Source organism: Lepus europaeus, chromosome 5 (assembly GCF_033115175.1).
Source record: "Lepus europaeus isolate LE1 chromosome 5, mLepTim1.pri, whole genome shotgun sequence".
NCBI classification, from domain to species: domain Eukaryota; kingdom Metazoa; phylum Chordata; class Mammalia; order Lagomorpha; family Leporidae; genus Lepus; species Lepus europaeus.
The window spans coordinates 152,000,281-152,023,808 of NC_084831.1; the positions used below are offsets into that span (position 1 = coordinate 152,000,281).

General features: G+C 45.4%; 1 protein-coding gene across 1 annotated transcript in view; it reads right to left on the reverse strand.

Moving 5' to 3' along the window:
• Nucleotides 1–23,528, reverse strand: part of TDRD5 (tudor domain containing 5) — a 120,532-nt gene that overhangs the window by 61,262 nt on the left and 35,742 nt on the right. The window contains exons 4-7 of the mRNA XM_062190223.1: nucleotides 14,643–14,726; nucleotides 12,332–12,388; nucleotides 5,001–5,154; nucleotides 2,835–3,043 (exon numbers count right to left, since the gene is read on the reverse strand). Coding sequence (XP_062046207.1) covers nucleotides 2,835–3,043; nucleotides 5,001–5,154; nucleotides 12,332–12,388; nucleotides 14,643–14,726 — 504 coding nt within the window. The remainder of the gene's footprint in view (nucleotides 1–2,834; nucleotides 3,044–5,000; nucleotides 5,155–12,331; nucleotides 12,389–14,642; nucleotides 14,727–23,528) is intronic.

Below are 23,528 nucleotides of genomic sequence, written 5' to 3' on the forward strand. Positions count from 1 at the left end.
AAAAAAACTTTCGAAATCCGCTTCCTGAAGATTTGCTCGAAGGCATGGATTTCACGAGTCACCAGAGTCACCTTTGTTAGAAATACTTAGGAAACTATAAGAAAATGCAGATTCTTTGGTTCTCTCCAAGATTTGCTGATTCACAGTCCTTGATAACAGGGCTCACAACCATGCATTAAAAAATACTCCCCAAGGTAGGTGTTTAGCACAGAGGTCAAGTTGCTACTTGAGATGCCCACATCCCATGTCAGAGAACCTGGTACTAGCCCAGCTACTCAGCTTTGGATCCAGCTTCCTGCTGACGCACACCTGGGAGGCAGCAGATGGCTCAAGTACTTGGGACTGAGTTCCAGGCTCCTGGCTTCAGCCTGGCCCAGCACTGTCCGCTGCAGGCATTTGGGGGAAGGAAACAGCAGATGGAAAATCTCTCATCTGTCTTGCAAATGAAATGAAAACGAAAACTTTTTAAAAAGATTTATTTATTTATTTGAAAGAAAGTTACTTAGAGAAGGAGAAGGAGGAGGAGGAGAGGGAGGGGAGGGAGGGGAGAGAGGGAGGGAGACAGACAGAGAGACACAGAGAGACACACACACACACACACACAGAGAGTCTTCCATCTGCTGATTCACTCCCCAGATGGCCACAACGGCCAGACCTGTGCCAATCCGAAGCCAGGAGCTTCTTCCAGGTCTCCCACAGGAGCGCAGGGGCCCAAAGACTTAGGCCATCTTCTACTGCTTTCCCAGGCCACAGCAGAATCAAGTGGAGCAGCCGGGACTCAAACCAGCACCCATATGGGATGCCAGCACTGCAGGTGGTGGCTTTAACCTCTATACCACAGCACCAACCACGAAAATAAAAGTTTTAAAGAAAACTCCCCAGGTGATTTTACCTACATTAAAAATGAAAATTATTGCTTTACAGTGTTAGGTAAAGAGTTAAGAAATGTTATGCAACAACCCTATACAAAACTGGCAACATGACATCTCAATATGAAGGCGGATTTTCACCCCATCCAAACCCTACCAATAGTCAAGGGTGACTTTAAGGACATGGATTAAACTTCAGACTCGTCTTCCAACCAAACACAGGTTTCTCAAAAACTCCCATTGCAAAGCACAGAACTTTCCTCGAGGCAGTCCTATTGCGCTCTAGGCTCTTCCAGGAAAGAAGCCAGGCACAGAGCACAGAAGGCGAGTGAGCCACTCCGAGAAGGGAGGTGACCAGGGGCTGGGGCCGGGGCTGGGGCCGGGCCGCGGTGGGTTAAGCTGCCGCCTGCAATGCCAGCATATGCGTGCCTGTTGCAGTTCCAGGTGCTCCACTTCCAATCCAGCTCCTTGCTAATGTGCCCGAGAAAGCTGTGCCCATGTGGGAGACCCAGAGGCAGCCCCTGGCTTCAGCTTGGCCCAGCCCCAGCTGTTGTGGTCACCTGGGGAGTGAACCAGCAGGTGGAAGACCTCCCTCTCCCTGTCCCTATGTAACTCTGCCTTTCAAATAAATAAAATAAATCTTTAAAAAAATAAATAATGTGTGTAGAACTAGGACTTCACTAAAAAGAATTCTGGCCTAGAGGGCCAGCACTGTGGTACAGTAGGCTAGGCCTCCAACTGTGGCGCCAGCATCCCACACGAGTGCTGGTTCAAGTCCCGGCTGCTCTTCTTATCCAACTCTCTGTTTACAGCCTGGGAAAGCAGCGGAAGATGACCCAAGTGCTTGGGCCCCTGCATCCACATGGGAGACCTGGAAAAAGCTCCTGGCTACAGACAGGCCCAGCTCTGGCTGTTGCTGCCATTTGGGGAGTGAACCAGTGGGTGGAAGACCTCTCTCTCTGCCTCTGCCTCTCTGTAACTCTGCCTTCTTTTTAAAGATTTTTGGCTGAAAGATTCAGTTACTCTTCATAATGCTGAATCTCTAGTGTACAAAATTTTTTTAAATAACAAATTTATTTTCCTTTCAAAAGATTTATTTATATGAAAATCATCGTCAGAGAGGGAGGGGAGGAGGGAGGAGGGAGGTACAGCTAGAGACAGAGATGGAAACAGAGGTAGGTCTTCCAACTGCTGGTTCTCTCCCCAGAGGGCCACAACAGCTGGAGGCTGGGCCAGACCGAAACCAGGAGCTTCTTCTGGGTCTCCGATGTGGGCGGCACAGGCCCCCCAAATTGGGCCATCTTCCACTGCTTTTCCCAGGCACATGAGCAGGGAGCTGGATCAGAAGTGGAGCAGCTGGGACTCAAACCCATGTCCACATGGGATGCTGGTATCACAGGTGGCAGCTTTACCCACCACATCACAATGCTGGCCTTGTGGCTCCCTGAAGCTTCTTTTGTTACAGTTCTGAAGGCCAGAGCTGCAAGGTCAAGATGGGGTCAAGTAAAAGGCCACCTTCTTGCTGTGTTCACACATGGTCTTTTCTCTCTGTAAGCATGTACCCCTGGCATCTCTGTGTCCAAATTTTTTCTTCTTACAGGGACAGACGTCAGATTGGATTAGGGCTTAATGGCCTCACGTTACCTTCACCACTTCTATAAAAGCCCTGTTTCCAAATTCAATCCCACTGTGAGATACTAGGGGTTAGGACTTCAACATAAGGACTCTAGGTCCCTAACAGCGCTGCCATCATGGACCACTCTTCTCTAGAACTGTCTAATACCTGAAAAAAATGTAGTTTCATATATTTTGCCCAGTTTTCACTTGATCCTGGAGAAAGACAATCTGTTCAAATATTATACCATCTTTGTTGGAAGCGGAAGACTGAAACTTAATTTAAAGTAGAAAAAGTTGCCAACTTTTTTTCGCACATGCCAAGCTAGGGTCTCTTGAGAGCTCACTCACCAGCTGTAACGGCTTCACCACCAGGTTAGGCTTCTTGTAAACCTTCGGCTCTGGCTCTCTGTGGTTCTTTGCAGGGAAATCCCATGTGGTCTCGTTGGCAGCAGCAGTAGACAAGGAGTTTCTAGGGGGGCTGGAGATACAAACTTTGGCTTCTGTTTTCTTATCTGATTGAACTAAACTCGAATTTCTGCCTGATGAAACAGCTCCATCTGAAATGGCCAACAGAGCAGCCTAGGCATATTGGTCACAGTAACTGTGCAGCTGCTACTAAGCATCTTCCAGTGCCAGCACCACGGACGGACACAGTGATAAATGAGACAGCACCCCAGCCTCGCAGACAACATCTCCGCACAGACAGCTAAAGCTAAGTGCTCAAGGAGAACGAATCCTAATTTTTTCACTCTGGGTTGGGAGGGAGCTCACGGTCTGGTAAGATTTTTTAAGACTCTGGAGAATGGCTTTAGTGTTTGAACGTTCTGATTTCCAAGTACTTCCTGTTCAAATGATTCAGTGACCATCCACTGCTGCCTAACATAACAATGCATGTGACCACTTAATATTCCATAATGTGATGCCTTCATTCTCAAGGCGTGCCCAAGTCTATCACATAAGATGTACATGTGTACGGGGACAAGAAGTTGGCACACTACACCAGACCCCAGAGAGACCTGCCGCCCAAGGGGCTCCTGAGGACAAACTCAACCACGGAGATGCTGGTGCAAAAACAGCTGTCACTGTGTTTTTAACAATGGTAGAAAATGGAAACAATCTAAATGGTCATCAACAGAAAAATGGGTAACTGAATTATAACAGCCACAAAAAAGAACTATATGTAGTTTAAAAAGATTAAATATATAAATATAAAAGGGACTTTTACAATATTTACAATACACTTTTGTGTAAGAAAATTATTCATGTTACAATTAACAATATTAGAGAAATCCAGACTATATACACAAAAACCATGAACGTTACTCACCTCCTAGCGTGGGAACTGTTTAAATAAGCATGTGCTGCTTCTGCGATCTGACAAAACCCAGCTGTTCTCACTTACATGGAACTTGAAAAGTCCGGAAGGCTACATAAAGACTAAGTTTTATTGCAGGGGAGTGGTAAAATGATGGAAAATGTTCACTTTTTATTTGTGGTGTTTGAATCATTTTAGAATGAACATGGGTTACCTTGATAATCAGGAACATCAACAACAAAAATCATTTTGGAAGAAACAGCTGTCCATCGTCATCACTTGCAGAAGCTTATAAAAATACAAACACCATGATACTTCAGATATCATTGAGGAAACAGAATAAAGGGTCTCTCTGTATGTGAGTCTACAGCTACCTCAATACAAATTACAAAAACAAAAGGAAAGAAAAACACAACTGCAGTGTTTTGAGGCCCCTGGAGAGCTGGTGGTCTGTGAAGGCCTGTGCGTGGGCTGGGCCTGAGGCCTCCCTACCCGCAGTGAGTGAGGGGCCCCAGCTCGGGCCCTCCAGGCAGCCCCCTCCCAGGGCCTTCTGCCCCATCCCGGCTGCCCTCCAGCCTTCTCCAACACAGAAAGGTATACTTAAAGGAAAACTAAGTGCATTAATGACATGCACCATCCCAGGCACTGACAGAGAAACTAAAAAGGACATCTTGGGAAAAACTGGCAAAAGATTGCTGAAGTCTGGAATTTAATTCATGTGCCAATGTTAAACTTATTTCTGACAAGTCTATTAATATTAGGGAAAACTGGGTGAAAGGTATATTGAAATTATGTACTACCATTGCAACTTTTCGGTACACCTGAAAGTATCTCCCACAGGAAAAACTAAAACAAAACAAAAACCCACCACCCCAAGAGTCCAAGAGTACGGTCCCAAAGCACAAAGCACACCCATTCATTCTGACTCCCATGTGTTTCTAAAGAGCTTTTGATGCAAAGGTAGTTAAGAACTATTCAACTATCAGAATACCATGTCACAAATTCCAATTCCTTTAGAATTACCAAAGACTCCTAAATGTATTTAGTTTTTATTAATACCTTAGTACAAGAAACACCCCTGGAAGGAGGTCACTGTACAAGACGTCCATGGCTGGTGTGTGATCTGTGTGACTGAGGGGTTGCAAGGAGCCTGCTGCACACCAGGCCTCCCTTCCCCACAATACTGCGGCTCAACTCACCAGGAGCCGGGGGCCTCGCGTCAGCGTCAAACACGAGCAAGTCTTGTTCTCCGTCCCTGAACTCCACGCGGAGGATGTCACTAAGAGCTCCAACAAGTTCTACCACATTTAAGAAGCCCAGCTTTTTTGGTGAAAGTTGCTCTTTAAAAGTTATCTGTCACAAAAAACCAGAAATTAGATAAAACAGTATTAGATAACAGAAATATAACAGATGCCCTTGGAAAATGATTTAATTTGGATTTAACCAAAGTAATTTTTAAGGGCCAGTGAATTCAAGTATTATAGTAAAGGCTTGTTTCCATTAAAGTATAAAGCAGGGGCCAGCGCTGTGGCTCAGCGGGTTAACACCCTGGCCTGAAGCGCCGGCATCCCATGTGGGCGCCGTTTTGAGACCCAGTTGCTCCACTTCCGATCCAGCTCTCTGCTATGGCCTGGGAAAGCAGTGGAAGATGGCTCAAGTCTTTGGACCCCTGCACCGGTGTGGGAGACCCAGAAGAAGCTGCTGGCTCCTGGCTTCGGATTGGCGCAGGTCCTGCTGTTGCGGCTACTTGGGGAGTGAACCATCAGAAGGAAGACCTCTCTCTCTCTCTCTCTCTCTCTGCTTCTCTTCTCTCTGTGTAACTCTTTCAAATAAATAAATCTTTTTTTAAAAAAGTATAATGCAAATTATTATTCTATAATAACTCAGTAATCTGTCAGTTAAGACTTCAAGGCCAGTGTTAAGTTCCCTTTAGAGCACGTGGAATTAGGGGACCTTGTTACCTCTCTTTTCCAAAATGTGAGACTGACTTCCCACATGCCCTCAAACGGGAGGGGGAATTGTACCTGGGAGCCAGGAACTCAACCCAGGTCTCCCGCATGGTGGCAGGGACCCAGCGACCCGAGACAGCACTGCAGCCTCCCCCAGGGGAGCATCAGCAGGGAGCCGAGTCAGGAGCTGCAGCTGGGAGTGGAGCCCCGGCATCCTAACCGCTAAGCCAAACGCTCAGCCCTGCCTCTCATTTTTAACAGTATCTGATGACAAACAGAAGTCTTGAAAAAAACAACAAAAAAGAGGAGGAAGATATCCAAGACAAAAATCAACAATATGTATTTCTCCATTTTCAGAGAAAAAATTCACTACTATTTCAGCATGCAGAATACTATTACTGTTTCAGATACTTCCTTCAATGCTGTTTACTGTGTGACCTTAGAAGCTGGGGTAAATACACAATATCTATCAGACTATTTCCTACAGCACACAGTTTGATTCTCTTGCCTTGAAAAAATGGCATACCAAATCAAGTTGGAGGAAAAATATATACTCAGACACTACGTAGTTTTGGTTAAACTGAAAAGTTGTGAATTTACCTTCATTAATAAGACCTATCATCAACATGCTTAAATTTTCAACAATTCAACTTCCATCTCCCCAGGCAGGACCGCACAGGTGGGCTGACTACAGCCCTGTTCCTCTGACTAGCACGAGAAGCCCTGCTTCTGCTCACTGCCTTGGGGGAGGCCAAAGGGGAGAGCAGGTGGTTCTGCTGCAGGCACACCTTCCCCTTCACGTGACACTCCAAGACGCGCTTCCATGGAGCTCTCCTAACAGTGGGGACCAGCCCCAGGTAGGCCACAGTTCAAAAGGTCACTTATGGGGCCGGCACTGTGGCATCTGCAGTGCCAGCAAACCATATGGGCGCTTGTTCAACTCCCAGCTGCACCACTTCTGATCCAGCTCCCTGCTAATGCACCTGGGAAAGTACTGGAGGATGGCCCACGATGCACCCATGTGGGAGACCCTCCAGCAGCTCCTGGCTTCAGTCCACTCACACGAGACCTCTCATAAGGGAGATCTCCCGGAAGAAGCTCCCGATTCCGGTCTGAACCAGCCCTGGCTGTTGTGGCCATTTGGGGGGTAAACCAGCAGATGGAAGACATTCTCCCCCCACCCCTTCCCTCTCTTTTCCTCTCTGTAGCTCTGCCTTGCAAAGAAATCTTAAGGGAAGAATATCACATCTATAGCCATGTGTGAACATCCCAAGGGGAGGCTGGCAGAAGTGATAGTGAACTAGAGGTAGTTTCTCTACTTCTATGTTTCATACACTAAGGGTTTTTTTTCCTTGCATGTTCGTTGGTCTTGTTCACAGTTTCTTTACATTCTCTGTTAAGTGCCCAGTACTACGCACATACCGTTCAGCTGAACTTAGACTAGGCTGGAGAGGATTGTTGAAAACATGCCATTAATTTTTTGAATAGGTACGTTATGGTCACAAAGTTCAAGGAGTCAACAGCAAGAGTGAAGTCGCCACCCACATTCCTCAGTCACCAGCAGTCACCTGCTGGGAGTCACCAGTGTTACTAGTTTCTTGCCCAACTTTCTAGAAACTGCCAAAACCTGAGCATGCTTCAAGATTGAGTTACATTGTATATATCGTGTTTCAGTTACTATAGAAACGATTTCATATGAACATATCAAAGTTGAGTTTTGCTTTATGATCCGAGAATCAGCTTTTTAGGTGAATTCAATTTACTGAAATATGTCTTGTCCTGATTTGTTATGCTTTCTGCTTTGCTGATTTCCAACTACAAGCAAAGAAGAAACTGGTGCACTGACAGCCCCGTCCCTACGTCCCTCCTATCCCCAACTTGATTTTGCACTGTTTCTCCTTAGGGTTTAGATTTCCTTCAAAGTGGCAACTGGGTCCAGACTTAGACTCATCTTGGACCCTTCCAAGGTTACATATGTTACTCTTTGACCAGGCACAGAATGTCTGGGTGTCTATTTATTGGTGTTTCAAGGATCGGTTCCCGGTCAACGCCTACTAACTGAGGAGTGCAGTACTGTGGTCTTCTAGCTGTGCCAGTTATTCCTGATACTTGGGTGAACCCTTTTACAGAGATGTGCTTCCCCCTTCTATGTACCAGGTCACACCAGCCCCGCCAGGAAAGCCAGGCTAAGTGATCGGCTCTCTTTAGTTACCATACTGCAATGCAACAAGCTGGTTCTCCATCATCCTTCATATTGACCAAATCCATCTTTTTATACCCATAGCATTAGATATATTTGATGGGCTTCAAACCACTGCAGTTGTGATCAAGTTTGAGGCCTGGAATGACCAGCTCAGGTGCATCCCTAAGCCCTCACGAATGAAAATGCATCGAGTCAAAGAGGTTTCTAAAGCGGAGTCCAGCGACTACAAAAGGAACATGCTCATACTCACAAAGGTCAAACACAGACTGCTCTGAGAGAGCTGGGTTTAAAACTGCTGTAGCCCCTGGTCTCCAGCATCTCTCAGCTGGAGCACCCTGAGAAACCACTCATCAGAACACGTTCACAACTCAGGATTTCTGTTCAGCCAATGAACTGCCTTCCAAACCAATTACTGTGGACATCCCCAATCCAAACATCTTCCCAATATTTGCCTTAGGGTACACTATTCAGGGCTACCCCGATTCAGTGTACCTGAACTGCAATTCTGTGTGTTCCAAGTAAATGCTACGCCATAGCCTGCAGTGCCAGCATCCCATATGGGCGCTGGTTCAAGTCCCAGCTGCTCTACTTCCAATCCAGCTCTCTCTATGGCCTGGGAAAGCAGAAGATGGCCCAAGTCCTTGGGCCCCTGCACCCATGTGGGAAACCCGGAAGAAGCTCCTGGCTCCTGGCTTTGGATCGGCTCAGCTTTGGCTGTTGTGGTTAATTAGGGAGTGAACCAGCAGATGGAAGACCTCTCTCTCTCTGCCTCTCCTTCTGTGTAACTCTTTCACATAAATTGTTCTTTTAAAAATATTATAAAATCTTTTTCAAAAATGCTATTCCTGTGGCCTCCATGGCAGTCATCAGCATTTCACTATCACGTATGACAATTACTGGTTTTTTCACATAAGCCCTTCATCAGAATTCCTCTTCTTTTTCGGATAGTTTTGTGAACGGGTACTAAATTTTAGTAACTTTGTGCATCTACGCTAATGATAGACAGCTTTTCTTTCACGTTAACATGGTGAATTATATTCCCTTTTAAATGTGGATTTCATTTACTTGAAAAGCAGAGCCACAGATCAACATGGACGTCTTCCGTGTGATGGTTCACTCCCACAAGTGGCTCAAACAGTCTTCCGTGTGATGGTTCACTCCCACAAGTGGCTCAGTCTTCCGTGTGATGGCTCACTGCCACAAGTGGCTCAAACAGCTGGGGCAGAAGCCAGGGGCCCCCTGCTCCACCCGGGGCGCAGGGGCCGAGCACTTGAGGCATCATCGGCTGACTGCAAGTGTGGAGCAGCTGGGACCTGAAGCGCACTCCACTGATGGAGTTGTGTGTCCCACGAGGCAGCTCCAGAGCTGGGCCACAAGTCCTGCCCCCAGAAAGTGCTTCTGAAATGGAATTCCAGCCTTGCACTCTTGGCATAACTCCCTCTTCAGATACTGCTGCATTCAATTTATTACTATTTTATAATAGATCCTTGTGTCCACATAAGAAACATGATCTAATTTTTTGTAATGTCTACATTAAGTTTTGGTAGCAGGATAATATAATTAGCATTGGGACATATTCTTAGCTATTTTATGAAAGAAAATCTATGATTAATATAATTTCTTCCTTAAATGTATGATAGCATTCACTAGTGAAACCATCTGGGCTTAGAATTTTATTTTTCCCCCTCCCTTCCCTTGTGAACAGTATTTTTTTTTTTTTGTTAAGTAACAAAATCAATTTCTTTATGTTTAGATTTTCTCCTTCAGGTGTTTCAGTTTGGTAATGTGTCTTGTAAGGGGTCTGCCCAGTTCATGTAAGTTGTCCAGCGACAGGCACAGCTGTTTACAGTGTTTTCTGTATATTCTATCTGCAGATATGTAATGGTATCCATTGCTTTCTTTGCTGACACTGGCAATTTGTCCTTTTTCCCCTCCTCTTACTGTGACTAACCAGTAGTTTATCAGCATTTAGCTTTGCTAATGTTCTGCTGTCACCTTGATGATTTCTGCTCTTACTTTATTGTTTCCTTCTCCCTAGAGTTTACTGTGCTCCTCTTTTTAGCCTTCTGAAGTTACACACCCTTAGCAACAATTCTACAATGTTCTTCTCCGCTCTAAGCATTCAGAGCCACGCCCTGGAGCGCTGCTCTAGTGGCATCCCACGGATCATGATGGCTGTACTTCCATTACCTTCCAATTGTAAGTACTTCCTAACGCCCCTGTGATTTCTTCTCTAATAAGCTACTAGTAGAGTACTGCTGAATTTACAGGTATGTACCTGTGGGGCCGATTCACAGGAAAGCTGCTGTGCCGAGCTGTAAACTCGTGCCTTGTAATTGGCCGAGACGTATCTGATGGCCAGCTATGTGGTCTACCTTGACAAATGTTCTGTGTGTAACTGAACAAAGTATGTCCTGTGCAGTTGCTGAGTTTAGCATCATCCCTCAGAAGTGAAACAGACCAAGACGGTAGGGCAGACAGCATTGTTCAGATGTGCCACGTCTTATTTGTCTTTTAAAACCACTTCATAAATCGATGGGAAAAGTGTTAAAATCACCAATTCTGTCCGTTCAGATTATTATCTTAGCCCAGCTGCTAGGAGCAAACAGCACTGTGTGTCTCTGAGGAGCTGACCCTTCTCCTGACGAAATGCCTCTCTCCCTCCGGGGACACACTTCGTCTCCAGTCCACTTTATCTGACGTTGTTGTAAGTCACTTCAGTTCTTTCAGGCTTAATTAGGCATATTTTTCATTTTTTACTGTGAACCAATCTCTGTCTTTTTATTTATAATGCACTTCTTGTGGACAGCATAAGGGCATCTTTTTATTTTAAATCTAGTACCAAAATTTCCTAATTGTAGTATTTAGCCTATTTATGTTTATGAAATGATTAATAATTGCATCTAAACTTACCGTTTTGCTAGTTAATTCCTGTTAATCCCATCTGTATTGTGTTCCAGTTTCTCCTTTGAGTTTACTGCATATTTACTATGATTATATTTTACCTATTAGCTTCGTGGCTACAGCTCTGCGTTCTGTATGGCTGTCCTAGGTCCTACACTAACATCCTTAGCTCTCCTGTCTTACTGCACCATTTCACATAGACTACAAGAAGCTTCCAGCTCTGTAATTCCACGTACTGCTCCTCTACTTGATACGCTATAGTAGTCATCTGTGTTACATTTTCATGTTCTAAACCAAGTATATAATTTTTTCCCCTAAACAGATATTTTAATAGATGAAAGAATCCTTTATAAATACCCACATATTTACCACACCCTTTGTTTTTCAATGTTTCAAGATTTAGGTTCCAATCTGGCATCATTTCCTTCACCCTGAAGAACACTGCTTAGCATTTCTTCTAGTATATATCTGGTTCACAATGCTCTGTTTTTGATTATATGAAAGTGGCTTTACCTTCGTTCTTATCACCGGATATAAAATCAAGAATGGGCAGGAGGTGGGCCAGCACTGTGGCACAGCAGGTAAAGCCACTGCCTGTGACACTGGCATCCCCAAAGGGCAATGGTTCAAGATCCGGCTGCTTCACTTCCGATCCAGCTCCCTGCTAATGTGCATGGGAGAGCAGTGGAAGATGGCCCATGTGCTTGGGCCCCTGCACCCACATGGGAGATCTGGAAGAAGCCCCCGACTCCTGGCCCCACCCCACCCCGGTCATTGTGGCCATTTAGGGAGTGAACCAGCAGATGGACTATTCTCTTGTCTCTTCCTCTCTGTGTAACTCTGACTTTTAAATAAACATAAATCTTTTTAATTTTTTTTAAAAGGAATGCATATGAGGTATTCAGTTTCTGCACATCGCCTCTAACACTTGGTACTGTCACACATTAAAATCAGTTCCCCTGGGGCATATGTTTGACCCTAGCAGTTAAGACAAGTTAGGACACCTACAACCCACATCACGCGGCCTGGGTTCAAGTCCCGGCCCTGGCTCCTGACTCCAGTTTCCCACCACTGTACACCCTGGGAGGCAGCAGGTGAAGGCTCAAGTAACTGGGTCCGTCGCCCCCGTGGGAGCCCTGGACTGCACGCCCAGTTCTCAGTTCCTGGCTCTGCACCAGCTGGGTCCCAGCCATTGTGGGCACTTGTGGAGTGAATCAGCAAATGTGAACTCCGTCCTCTGCCTCTTAAAAAACACTAATATTCACTCCAATTTAAATAAGTAAAAACATCCTTCCTATACATAATCAGTATTTGGTAAGTCCTATACTTAACTCTTATAATAAAGAAAAAGGTACTAAAATGCAACACAAGATACAGAAGGGTTGGACCACAGACTTGGAGGATCCAAGAAGCAGCAACAAAGCCTCCATCACAAGAAACATAAAACAGGGATGGTGATAAAGAAACCACTTACCTCAAACTCTCTGAGCAGCTTAGAGATAAACAGACCATCTGGAAACTTAGACACAACCTAATAAACAGAAAATGAAATACAACAGAGACTTATTTGGGATGCTGGGTAGAAAAAATATCAAAATAAGGCAGAATACACTTAGGTTGTAAGATACAGAATGACATTAGTATTGACTGACCTGTAGCCACACTGTACTTTTGAAAAGTTATGTTCAATTTTAAGAACTGCTACAACCACGAGACAGTGGTTTCCAGAACTCTCCAAGCTGAGAACCATTGCACAAAACCTCAGTGCCTCACCTCCCCAGAAATCCCCACACCTCTTCAGCCCAGCTAACACACCTAGCTCTGACTCACACAGAATGAACACTCTACAACACAGTACTAACAATCTGTTAGGAAAGAAATGCAATGATGTTACAGAAAATTTGGGGGAACATGATCAAGAAAAATATCCACAATAGCCATTACTGTCCATACACACATAATAAAACCATATATAAAAATAAGATCAATATTTCTGTAACTGGTTTTTAGATATCATACCATAGATATCTTTCCATGTCAGTTAATGCAGGTCAGCATTTGTACGGGCTGTTGATTTTTAAAAATACTCAATATACCTAAACTAATTTATCTGATCCTCTATGGCTGTTTGATTTTTCATTACACATATTGCAATGATCATCTTCATACATGGATTTGGGGGACTTGTTCAATGGTTTTTTGGGATGAATTCCTCCAAGTGGACTCACTCTACCCCAATATAGCAAAAAAAAAAAAAAAAGATTCTGTGTTTTCCTGATTTTTACAGATATTTATATTATAAAAATTTCTAGTTCAAGCTTCAGAAAAATACAAAAATTGAGGCCGGCGCTGTGGGCAGAGGGGTTAAGCTGCCCCCTGCAAGAGCAGCATCCCAACTGGGTGCTGGCCGAGTCCCGGCCGCTCCACTTCTGATCCAGCTGGCTGCTAACGCGCCTGGGAAGGCAGGGGAGGACGGCCCAAGGCTTGGCCCCATGACACCCCTATGAGAGGACCCAGAAAAAGCTCCCGATTTCAACCTGGCCCAACCCTGGCTGTTGCAGCCATCTGAGGGGTGAACCAGTGGATGGTCTGTGTCTTTCCTTCTCTTTCTCTGTAACTCTGCCTTTCAAATAAATTAAGTAAATCTTTTTTAAGTGTTTGTGTGTTTGTGTGTGTGTATACACACACTCATAAATATATTAGTTTAAAAATCTGTGACCCAGAAACAGCCCCTGGGAACGAGCCTGCTAGAAGCCTCTTTGAGCATGTGTGCACAGTACCCCTGTTCCCCTAGGAAAGGACAATGATAAACATGCTGCTCTGTAAATCTTGTTTTCAGAATCCAGTAATATGTCAGGTTACTTCCATGTACATTCAGAGAGACATACATAAACTTTCTTAAAAGCTGTATGATATCCCCTAGCTTGGATAGAAAATGTAATCAAGCCTTTAGCCAATAAACGCTTAATTCTTCTGTAATGCTTTGGTACCATAAACAAGTCACACTGAACAAAGAGTTGCTGGACAAGTGCTCAAGTAGCCAAACCAAACACAGGGCCTGAATGTTACCAGGGTAAGAGGCCTGGAGGAAGCTCCTGGTTCCTGGCTTCCGACAGGTGCAGCTCCGGCCACTGTAGTCATGTGGGGAGTGAACCAGTGGATGGAAACCTTCCCTGTCCCCCATCAGTAACTCTGCCTATCACATAAAGATCTTTTAAAAATGCATATATTTAAAACACGACTGGACAGGAACACTTCAACTTCAGTGGAAATGTAAATGTGTCCACACTTTTCAGAAAGTCATCCATCAATGCTTCTGACTGGCAATTTCACTTCCAGGTAAAAACTCGTGGACACGGACTGCAGCACTTTAAGAAGAGCCAAACAGCAACAAACAATCCAAGCTTTCATTGGCCATGGATCTCATAAATTAAACACGGGAGCCAACATCATGGGATACCACACATCTGGAATATCTGAGATGCATGTATGTAAGCCTGGTATTTCAAAGGTCTTGAACAGTGATTTACTGGTGGGAGGAAAGAAGGGAGGAAGAGAAAGCATTTATGGAGAAACTTGTATTTTCTAACTAGTTTTACACTAGGCATTTCTAAAAGAGTGTATTTTATTTTTTCTCACTTTAAAATAGCCACTCCACTTGTAGTATATTAGAAAATATTTGTTATAACTATAAAACACTTGCAGGCAAATTAAACTCAATGACAAGTGATACATACACTTATAATCAATTCTTGACCCACTTTCCAGGAATAGAAGACACTTACAAATTTTATCTTCTGTTTTAGCTCCGGGCTGACTGTCCCTCCAGGTCCAATTTGTGCAAGAACGGATTTGAATGAGTTCTCCAACTATAACAGAAGAGATGAGGTCAAGTCACAGTCCTGCCTCCCCGCCCCCAAGAGTCAAAGGTGGAGCCAAACGGCAGGAAAGGAAACACCTAAGAAAGGACGTTTCTTTCAATGAAATGGACAACACTGTTCGTACGAAGAGGCGCTGTCGACATTTCATACCAGATAATACACACGGAGAGTGATGGACTTCTCTGGTTGTTGCTTCTGCAGTGTTGTAACTTTGACCGACACCAGTTAGTTCTTGTCCACGTTGACCGTCCCTAGTCTTTGGAAAAGGAATGATGATACCCATGAGGGTAACCAAAGCGTAGAGCTGTGCGGACACGGGATGGCACGTCCCTACTCCTCTGGCCCAGGCGGCTCTGTGGAGCCTGCCGTCCATGTGCACACATCTGGCGTCCCCACGTCCCTCATGGCAGATGTCTGGGTGGCTGTGAGTGCCTGCGGGACCTGCTTCTGGAAGCCTGCTCCCTGAATGCTTCTGAGCGCTGGCAGTGCCCTCCAGGGTTCCACCTCACCACCCACCTGTGCAGGAGCCGTTCCGAGGGCAGGAGACGGAATCTCTATGAAACTTGACACCACCGATCTCTGTAACAGATCTGGAATCTTCAATTACTCAATCCCACACTCCTCCCAGAAAACAGGTTACTAATTTTCTCCTATCTATGAAAGCATTGTGTTTATTGAACACATACTTAGTGAATGCTAACGCGAGGAATGGGGTGGTGGGAAGTCCCCTGGTAGGAGGGAATGAGCCCGAGTTAGGAGAGAACAACTGGAACTACAGGGCAGGAGGAGAAAGCTCCCACACTACAACAGAAACAAGGAGAAAGGAGCCAGTGTGGGCACCGAGAGGCTCCCTAGGAGTGGGGTCAGAGGCAGGAGGGCAGTTCAGGAGCAAGGCCCACACCCAAAAGCAGACGGAGTGGGGTAGACAGCTCTCCAATCTCTCGTCCCTCCCCCGGCCTGTCAGGCTTCCCCCGCCCAACAATAAACCTTTCCTCTAACGCTAGTATTGGTGTTTCGTGGTGGCCTCACAGGGGTGCCGAGACTCAGATCCAGGCTCTCCCATAACCTTGCTCTCCCCTCGGGGATCTGAGCTATCTTGGGGTCCTGGGTTTCTGCCAGCCACAGATCACATCTTGTATAGACACCAACTACTCAGGCTATTTGGATTATATTACAAGTACTGTCACAATGTGAAGTGGTGCTCAATTTTAAGTTATGATAATGTAAAAAATAATGTAAAATGCTACTGATACAAATGTCCAAAAGTTAAAAAATCTAATGATCTTGAGTTATCAAACATGGTGGTTATTTTAATGAGAAAGGTCCAGAGGCCTAAAAGAGATGTTTTATAAAATCCTACAGGTGCTTTCAAAAATACTTCATGGAGCAAGTACCTCTTCTTGTTGGCTCATGAGTTTATAATTTTAAATCATGGCTATTTAAAGTTTTTGTCATCCAGTTTGTATTGTCCTTCAAACACTAAAAATCAGATTTGCTGCTCATAAAACTAAAACATTGTTGGTTCTGTGTTTAGCTACGTCCTCCCATAGGTTCTAATGGAGTTTTCCCAGCAAATTCTGTTGTATTCAGTACTTGGGATGGCTCTGTAAGCAGATGAAGCCAACAATGCACTACAGGTTCCCACTGAGAGGAAGTATGGTTAACTGTGGTTACTAAGACCAGAAAGTAATTTGAGTCAATTGGTAATTAAAAAAAAAAGTTAAAGACTTTAAGAAGTTATAATTGAAACTGCTTTATTGTTTTTTTTGTTGTTGTTGTTGTTGTGTTTTTTTTTTTTTTTTTTTGACAGGCAGAGTGGACAGTGAGAGAGAGAGAGACAGAGAGAAAGGTCTTCCTTTGCTGTTCATTGGTTCACCCCACAATGGCCGCTGCAGCCGGTGCACCACGCTGATCCAAAGCCAGGAGCCAGGTGCTTCTCCTGGTCTCCCATGCGGGTGCAGGGCCCAAGGACCCGGGCCACAGCAGAGCGCTGGACTGGAAGAGGAGCAACTGGGACAGGATCTGGCACCCCGACCGGGACTAGAACCCAGGGTGCTGGCGCCACAGGCGGAGGATTAGCCTAGTGAGCCAGGCACCGGCCTATTGTTCTATCTTGCATGTTATGTTATGCAAATTGTCCACATGGGAAAATTTAAGAACTTTTTTAATTGGCTTATAGATAAAAGATTGCTCGTATATTTAAACTGCTAAGTTAATCGAAGATACAGAGATTAAGTCAAACGAACCAAAGTGTAACAGATGTTTTAAATTTATTGGTAGAAAGAGGATAAAACTGTTTAACTCACTGACATGTATGTGGCTTGAGTTTTCTGGTCAAACAAGTTACACCATGTTAGATATTTAAGAGATGTTTCCAAATACATGCGTTCTTGTCTTAAAAAACGAAAGAGGTCAGACATGTAGGAAAATAGAAGCGTTATAAACTTAGTAGGTAGAAGTAAAAGTCGGAGGCCTGAGTTAAGGCAGCAAGAGTCTGAGGTGGCATGGAGAGGTCTCAGTAGAGAGGACACCTGGGGAGAACCAAGAAGCAAGCCAGAAGCACTGGTTCCAGGCGGAGAGCAGCATGGGCACACCCAACACAGCCCAGGGCCCAAGAACCGCGGCAGTGGGGAACTAGAGTAGAGCCAACGAGCACAGGGTGGTGTACACTGCACTTATTGATGCTGATAAATGTGAAAGGAAACATCAGCAAAGCCACAGGGGTACAGAGGAGATGCACTGTTGATAGGTTGTCCTTCTACAGCATTTCCACTTCGCTCTTCTCTCTCGGACTAACACCACGCACACAGTGTGCGACTTTCAAAGCCTCGACAGTCTCAACCTCTCTGCAGTTGGTGCGACAACCGAGCGAGGTCAGGCGCAGCGAGGGCTTGCTTGTCCTGGTGCCCACACCTGGAGGGAGCTCCCGGGACCCTTCCTCACCCCCTTGCACAGCCATGTTCATCCTGGCGGGACCCTCTCCGGCCACTCGCGACTCCTTTCCATCTGATGTCATTGTCATCACACTTAGCAAACACCCCTCAAGTCTTGGCAGGTACATAACCCCCAAGATCAAGTTCTCCCCCATTTTCACATTTCCTGGGGCACTTCAATGTGGATTGGGAAGGGGAGGGTCAGGTACCTACGACTGCACTACTGGCTTTCACAGATGGCCACAGCTCTGGATCTTAAAGTCTCGATGTTTATTCTGTGTTAACTCCCGAAAGTTCTCCTAGTGACCAAGGCAACAATCCAAACACATCTGATTTCTCACTTCCCAACATGCGTGCTCCCACCATTTGAAGATTCAGTGCAGTAACTTACTGAGCTGTCACTGTGCTGGGTGTTGCAGGGGACCACCACGGTCACTTCTGGCAGTGTCACTCTCGGGCACTCCCATTAAGGGACTGTGAGGTCAAAGCCTGGACAGCCACGACCCGAGGCTGACAGGGACACACACATCAAGCGGTCAGTGTGCAGAGGCTTCCCCCAGCACAACCCTGCAGGACGGGCGGAATTTTGTAGACACACAGAGAGCACTGAAGGTTGGAAGGAACTTCATAAACAAGGGAAACCGAATAAAGTAGTTTGCATGAAGGCCTGGGGCAACGGGAGGGAAAACTGGATGGTAAACTGATGTCACATGTGGAACACTTCACTGTCAAGCTAAGGAGTTTTTGTCGGTTTTGAAGGCAAGAACAGAGAATGATGCTAGAAGCTTTGAACAAGGGGCTCTGTCTGAACCACCATCTGGCAACAGAACACTAGACTGGAGGGGGGGACGACCAGTTAGGAGGCCACGGCAACTCTCTGGGCAAGAGTTGTAACAAGGGTGCGATGAGAGTGAGAAGGGAGAAGGGGAGGAAGCCACAGAGGCTGCGAAAGACAATGCAGAGGACACACGTGGTCATTCTATAGGGGTGAATAAGAAGACCAGAGAGACAGCCTCAAGGACCTCGAGTTCTGTGTAGGACCCTAAAGCACTCTGCGGCAGAGTCAGGCCTCTGCTGGTTTCTCACGGATTCCGACAGTTTGGAAAATTGGGAAGTAAGCAGAACGGTGACTGCACACTTCATTTGTCTCTGGAGTACGGCTTGTGACAGATGCCAGCCAGCTATGGCCCACAAGCCAAGCCTGCCCGGCCATCTGACTTGGTATGGCCCACGAGCTAAGAATGGTTTTGGCATTTTTTAAATGGGGGAGGGCACCCTTTTGGACATACCTAACAGCTACGCCAGCTCGTGACCACACGTCCAGCAAGCAGCCAAGAGGAGATGCCACAGTCTGGCTGGTAGAATTGACAGGGGGCTGGGTGCTTGTGGCTGTGCGAACTTTGTGTGCTGGGACTGTGACAACACTGTGGCTGATGGGAGGGCGCAGGGTGTGGCCGGGTCTTTGGGCAGTCACTGTGGGCAGCTCCACACGCTCGGGGCTCCCCGATTCCCTGGTGAGGGTCACTGCTAAAGGATCCGTGCTCAGACCGAGGTCTGCATGGCTCCTCTGTGTGGATCTTATGGCAGTGTGGACGAATATCATACCAGGATTGGTCTCCTTGGAGGACAGGAAGTGAGTGTGAGACTATCCCAATAGAGCAGATTAATCCTCCCCTCTGATAAAAAAAAAAAAAGTGATTTACCATGTCCACTGTGGGTGTCACCTTGGACACTCCCCTCACCCTGGAGCACTGACCAGAGCTCCCTGGCCACACCCAGCGCACGTTTCAGGGTACTCACTGAAAGAGCAGACACTGCACTCAGCCACAGAGGCACAGTCCAAAGATAAAAGCCATCACAGGGAAAAAACCAACAAGTATCTCCATAGATGCCTAAAAATAAACGCAGCAATTCAAGAAACAATAAGGAAGACAACTTGATGACCCCAAAGGAACACAACAATACTTCAATACTAGAAAGTGAAGAAGAGATTGAAGAAATGTCAGAGATGGAATAAAAAAATTGACTATAGGATTATTTACAAGTCATCAGAAGCAAATCACGAACCAAAGAAATCTGTACAGGACAGGAAAAAAATTCTTCTCATGAAATAGAAATTTTAAAGAGAAATCAAAAAAAACACTGGAAATGAAAAATTCAACAGATCAAATAAAAAATGTGGTGGCAAGTCTTAACAGTGCTGGTGAGGCAGGTGAAAGAATGTCCGAGTAAGAAGACTAATCTCCGGAAATTTTACAGTCAGATCAAAAACAAAAAAAGGGGAAATTAGAAAACTAAAAAACAGTGTTGGAGATTTATGGATGCTATCAAATGACCCAACGTACAGGTCTTAGGAGGTCCTGAGGCACGGAAACAGCGCTGAGGCGAAGCAGGTAAAGCCGCTACCTGCAGTGCTGGCATCCGGTTCGAGTCCTGGCTGCTCCACTTCCAATCCAGTTCCCTGCTAATGCACCTGGGAAAGTAGCAGAGGATGGCCCAAGTGCTTGCGCCCCTGCACCCATGTGGGAGACCCAGAAGAAGCTGCTGGCTTCAGATCGGCTCAGCTCCAGCCATTATGGCCATTTTGAGAATGAACCTTCAGATGGAAAACCTCTCTCTCTGCAAGTCTGTCTTTCAAATGAATAAATTTTTTAAAGATTTATTTATTCATTTGAAAGTCAGAGTTACACAGAGAGTGGAGAGGCAGAGAGAGAGAGAGAGAGAGCGCGCACGCGCATGCAATGGTTCACTCTCCAATTGGCCGCACCAATTCGAAGCCAGGAGCTTCTTCCTGGTCTCCCACACGGGTGCAGGACCTGGGCCATCTTCTACTGCTTTCCCAGCGCATAGCAGAGAGCTGGATGGGAAGTGGAGCAGCCGCGTCTCAAATCAGCACCCATATGGGATGCCGGTGCTTCAGGCCAGGGTGTTAACCTGCTGCACCAGAGCGCTGGCCCATGAATAAATTTTTTAAAAAGGGCCTTTTTAGTGAAATAATTCCATAAAACTTCACTAATTTGGAGAAAGGGACATCCAAGTACAGGAAGCACACAGAACTCCTAATAGACATCATCAGAAAAGATCTTCCCCGCGACACATTGTGGTCAAACCCTGCACAGTAAAACATAAAGAAAAGATTCTAAAATGTGCACGAGCGAAAGGCCAGATTACTTTCAGAGGATCTACAATTAGACTCACACTGACTTCTCATCAGAAACCTTAGAGGCTAGGAGAGAATGGGGAGATCTAGTCCAAGTCTTAAGAGAAAAAAACTGTCAACCCAGAGTACTGTACCTTCCACAGCTCTCATTTATGAATGAAGGTGGAATAAGGACCTTCCATAACAAACAGAAATTTAAAGAATCTGTCAGCACTTGTCCAGCCTTAAGGATGCTCAAGGATGTGCTGTGCACAAACAGTTATCACCACGAGAGAAGGGGAAGGCGGAAAATCTCCAGCAGAAGCACAAAGGAAATCCAGAGTAAACAATAAGAACACTTAGGCAGAGACAAAGGGAACCTGGACTTAGTCTGGTTTCCCTTCTGTAGTCTCTTAGGTTTCAGAACATCCTGTTGCTGGGAATCTAGCCACATATTAAGGCAAAATGTTTCTGAATCTTCTCTAAAAAGAAGACATTGATTATATTGGCCCATCTTCTTGTTTCCTTCTCTTATTTCATACCGTTTGTGTGGCTACAGTGTGAAGTCTTAGTTCTTAGGTCTTTGGGCAGAAGAGAGTATCAGTCATTTTAAATGAATTTTCACATCTTTGAAGCCCGGTCCATGTGTGTGTGATTTCCACAAAAGAAAATACTTGGGTTTGCATTACTTGATAATTTGAAAACAGAAATTGATAAGATCCATTATGTAATGCATTAGGTTTTTACTGCAGGATAGAATCAGAAATGAAATAAAGATCTGAACTACTTAAAGGAGGATAGCAATGATAGTGCTTGTAAGCACGGGGAACCCTCTGTGTTTGAGGCCTCTAAAATCCAGGTGTTCACAGATTTTCCTCCTGGAATCTGCTCTTCTCTGTGCTTCATGCACTTACTCTTATTACCGATGTTGTAGAAGAGCAGGGCTAAAGTGTCACTGTATCTGTGCTCATTATGAATCCCACCGCTTTTCTAGGTAGGAGAAAAATAGTCTCAAAAATACTCTAGTAAAAAAAATACTCTAGAGCCATTTTTCTGGTTAATATTTTACCCATTCATGGTATTTTAGATACCTTTAATCATTTTAACAAGGTGTCTAAAAATTTAAAGTATTACATATTATATTTGAACTAGTTAGTTAAGAGTTTAAAGAAACCCTAGCTTATTGAGACTGCAGACGTTCCATTAAATTTCCAAATTCTAAACAAAGGAACTTCCGGAGAGAATTTGAGACCCAATGGCATCCACTGAACTGGCTCCTGTGCTGGGAAAGCAGCCTTGGAAGCGGTGGGGGACCTGGGAGGGTGTGCACTTGCCATGGTGGTGGCTGCGGTATGTTCGTACTTCAACACAGGTAGCAGGGGCCGGCGCAGTGGCGCAGCAGGTTAAAGCCCTGGCCTGAGGCACCGGCGTCCCATATGGGTGCTGGTTCTAGTCCCGGGTGCTGGTTCTAGTCCCAGCTGCTCCGCTTCTAGTCCCAGCTGCTCCGCTTCTAGTCCCAGCTCTCTGCTGTGATCTGGGAAAGCAGCAGATGATGGCCCAAGTCCTTGGGCCCCTGCACCCACGTGGGAGACCCGGAAGAAGCTCCTGGCTCCTGGCTTCAGATGGGGGCAGCTCCAGCCATTGCAGCCATCTGGGGAGTGAAAAAGTGCGCTGGCTGCAGCGGCCATTGGGGCTGAACCAACGGAAAAGGAAAATCTCTCTATCTCTACCTCTCTCTGTAATTCTTTCAAATAAATAAAAATAAATCTTTAAATAAGTAAATAAATACAGGTAGTGACACCCTGACATTTTTGTCGCCCAATAATCTAGAGTAGTGTCCTACATTTTCTTTACTAAAATAACTATGAATTAATGGAATCCACAAAGAAACTTTATGACTACACTGTATTTGTGAGCCTTTGCACAACTAATTAAAGTTTCCAGGATACAAAGCATTTAGATTTTAAAATTTACTATTGTAAGGAAGAAGACATGGATTTATTCCGTGTGGTTAAATGATAACTTGCTTATTGAGTTTCATAAGGAAAAAAAGTACAAAATGAGTAACTGCCTTAGCTGTAATGTTAAATTGGCAAGTTGCAGCACAGGCTCAAACCTGTGTTTCTCAAATGTAAACCACAGTGGCTTAACTACAAACAGTCTCAGCACTGAACATGTATCGACATTTCTCAAATGAAAACAACCTAGGCATGGGGGCTGGTGCTGTGGCTCACTTGGTTGATCCTCCGCCTGCGGCACCAGCACTCCAGGTTCTAGTCCCGGTCGGGGCGCCGGGTTCTGTCCCGGTTGCCCCTCTTCCAGTCAGCTCTCTGCTGTGGCCCAGGAGTGCAGTGGAGGATGGCCCAAGTGCTTGGGCCCTGCACCCCATGGGAGACCAGGAGAAGCACCTGGCTCCTGGCTTTGGATCGGCACAGTGCCGGCCATAGTAGCCATTTGGGGGGGGGGGGTGAACCGATGGAAGGAAGACCTTTCTCTCTCTGTCTCTCTCTCTCTCACTGTCTATAACTCCACCTATCAAAAAAAAAAAAAAAAAGAGAGAAGGGAAGGAGGAAGGGAGGAAGACAACCTAGGTGTTTTGATATGCCTCAGAAAGTATCCGACTGTAAATTTGTTAATCTGTTTGGTAATGAAGATACTTCTTGTTCTTTTGTTTTTGTTGTTTTCCCACATTTTCAAGTTTAAATGTGAATTTTTACA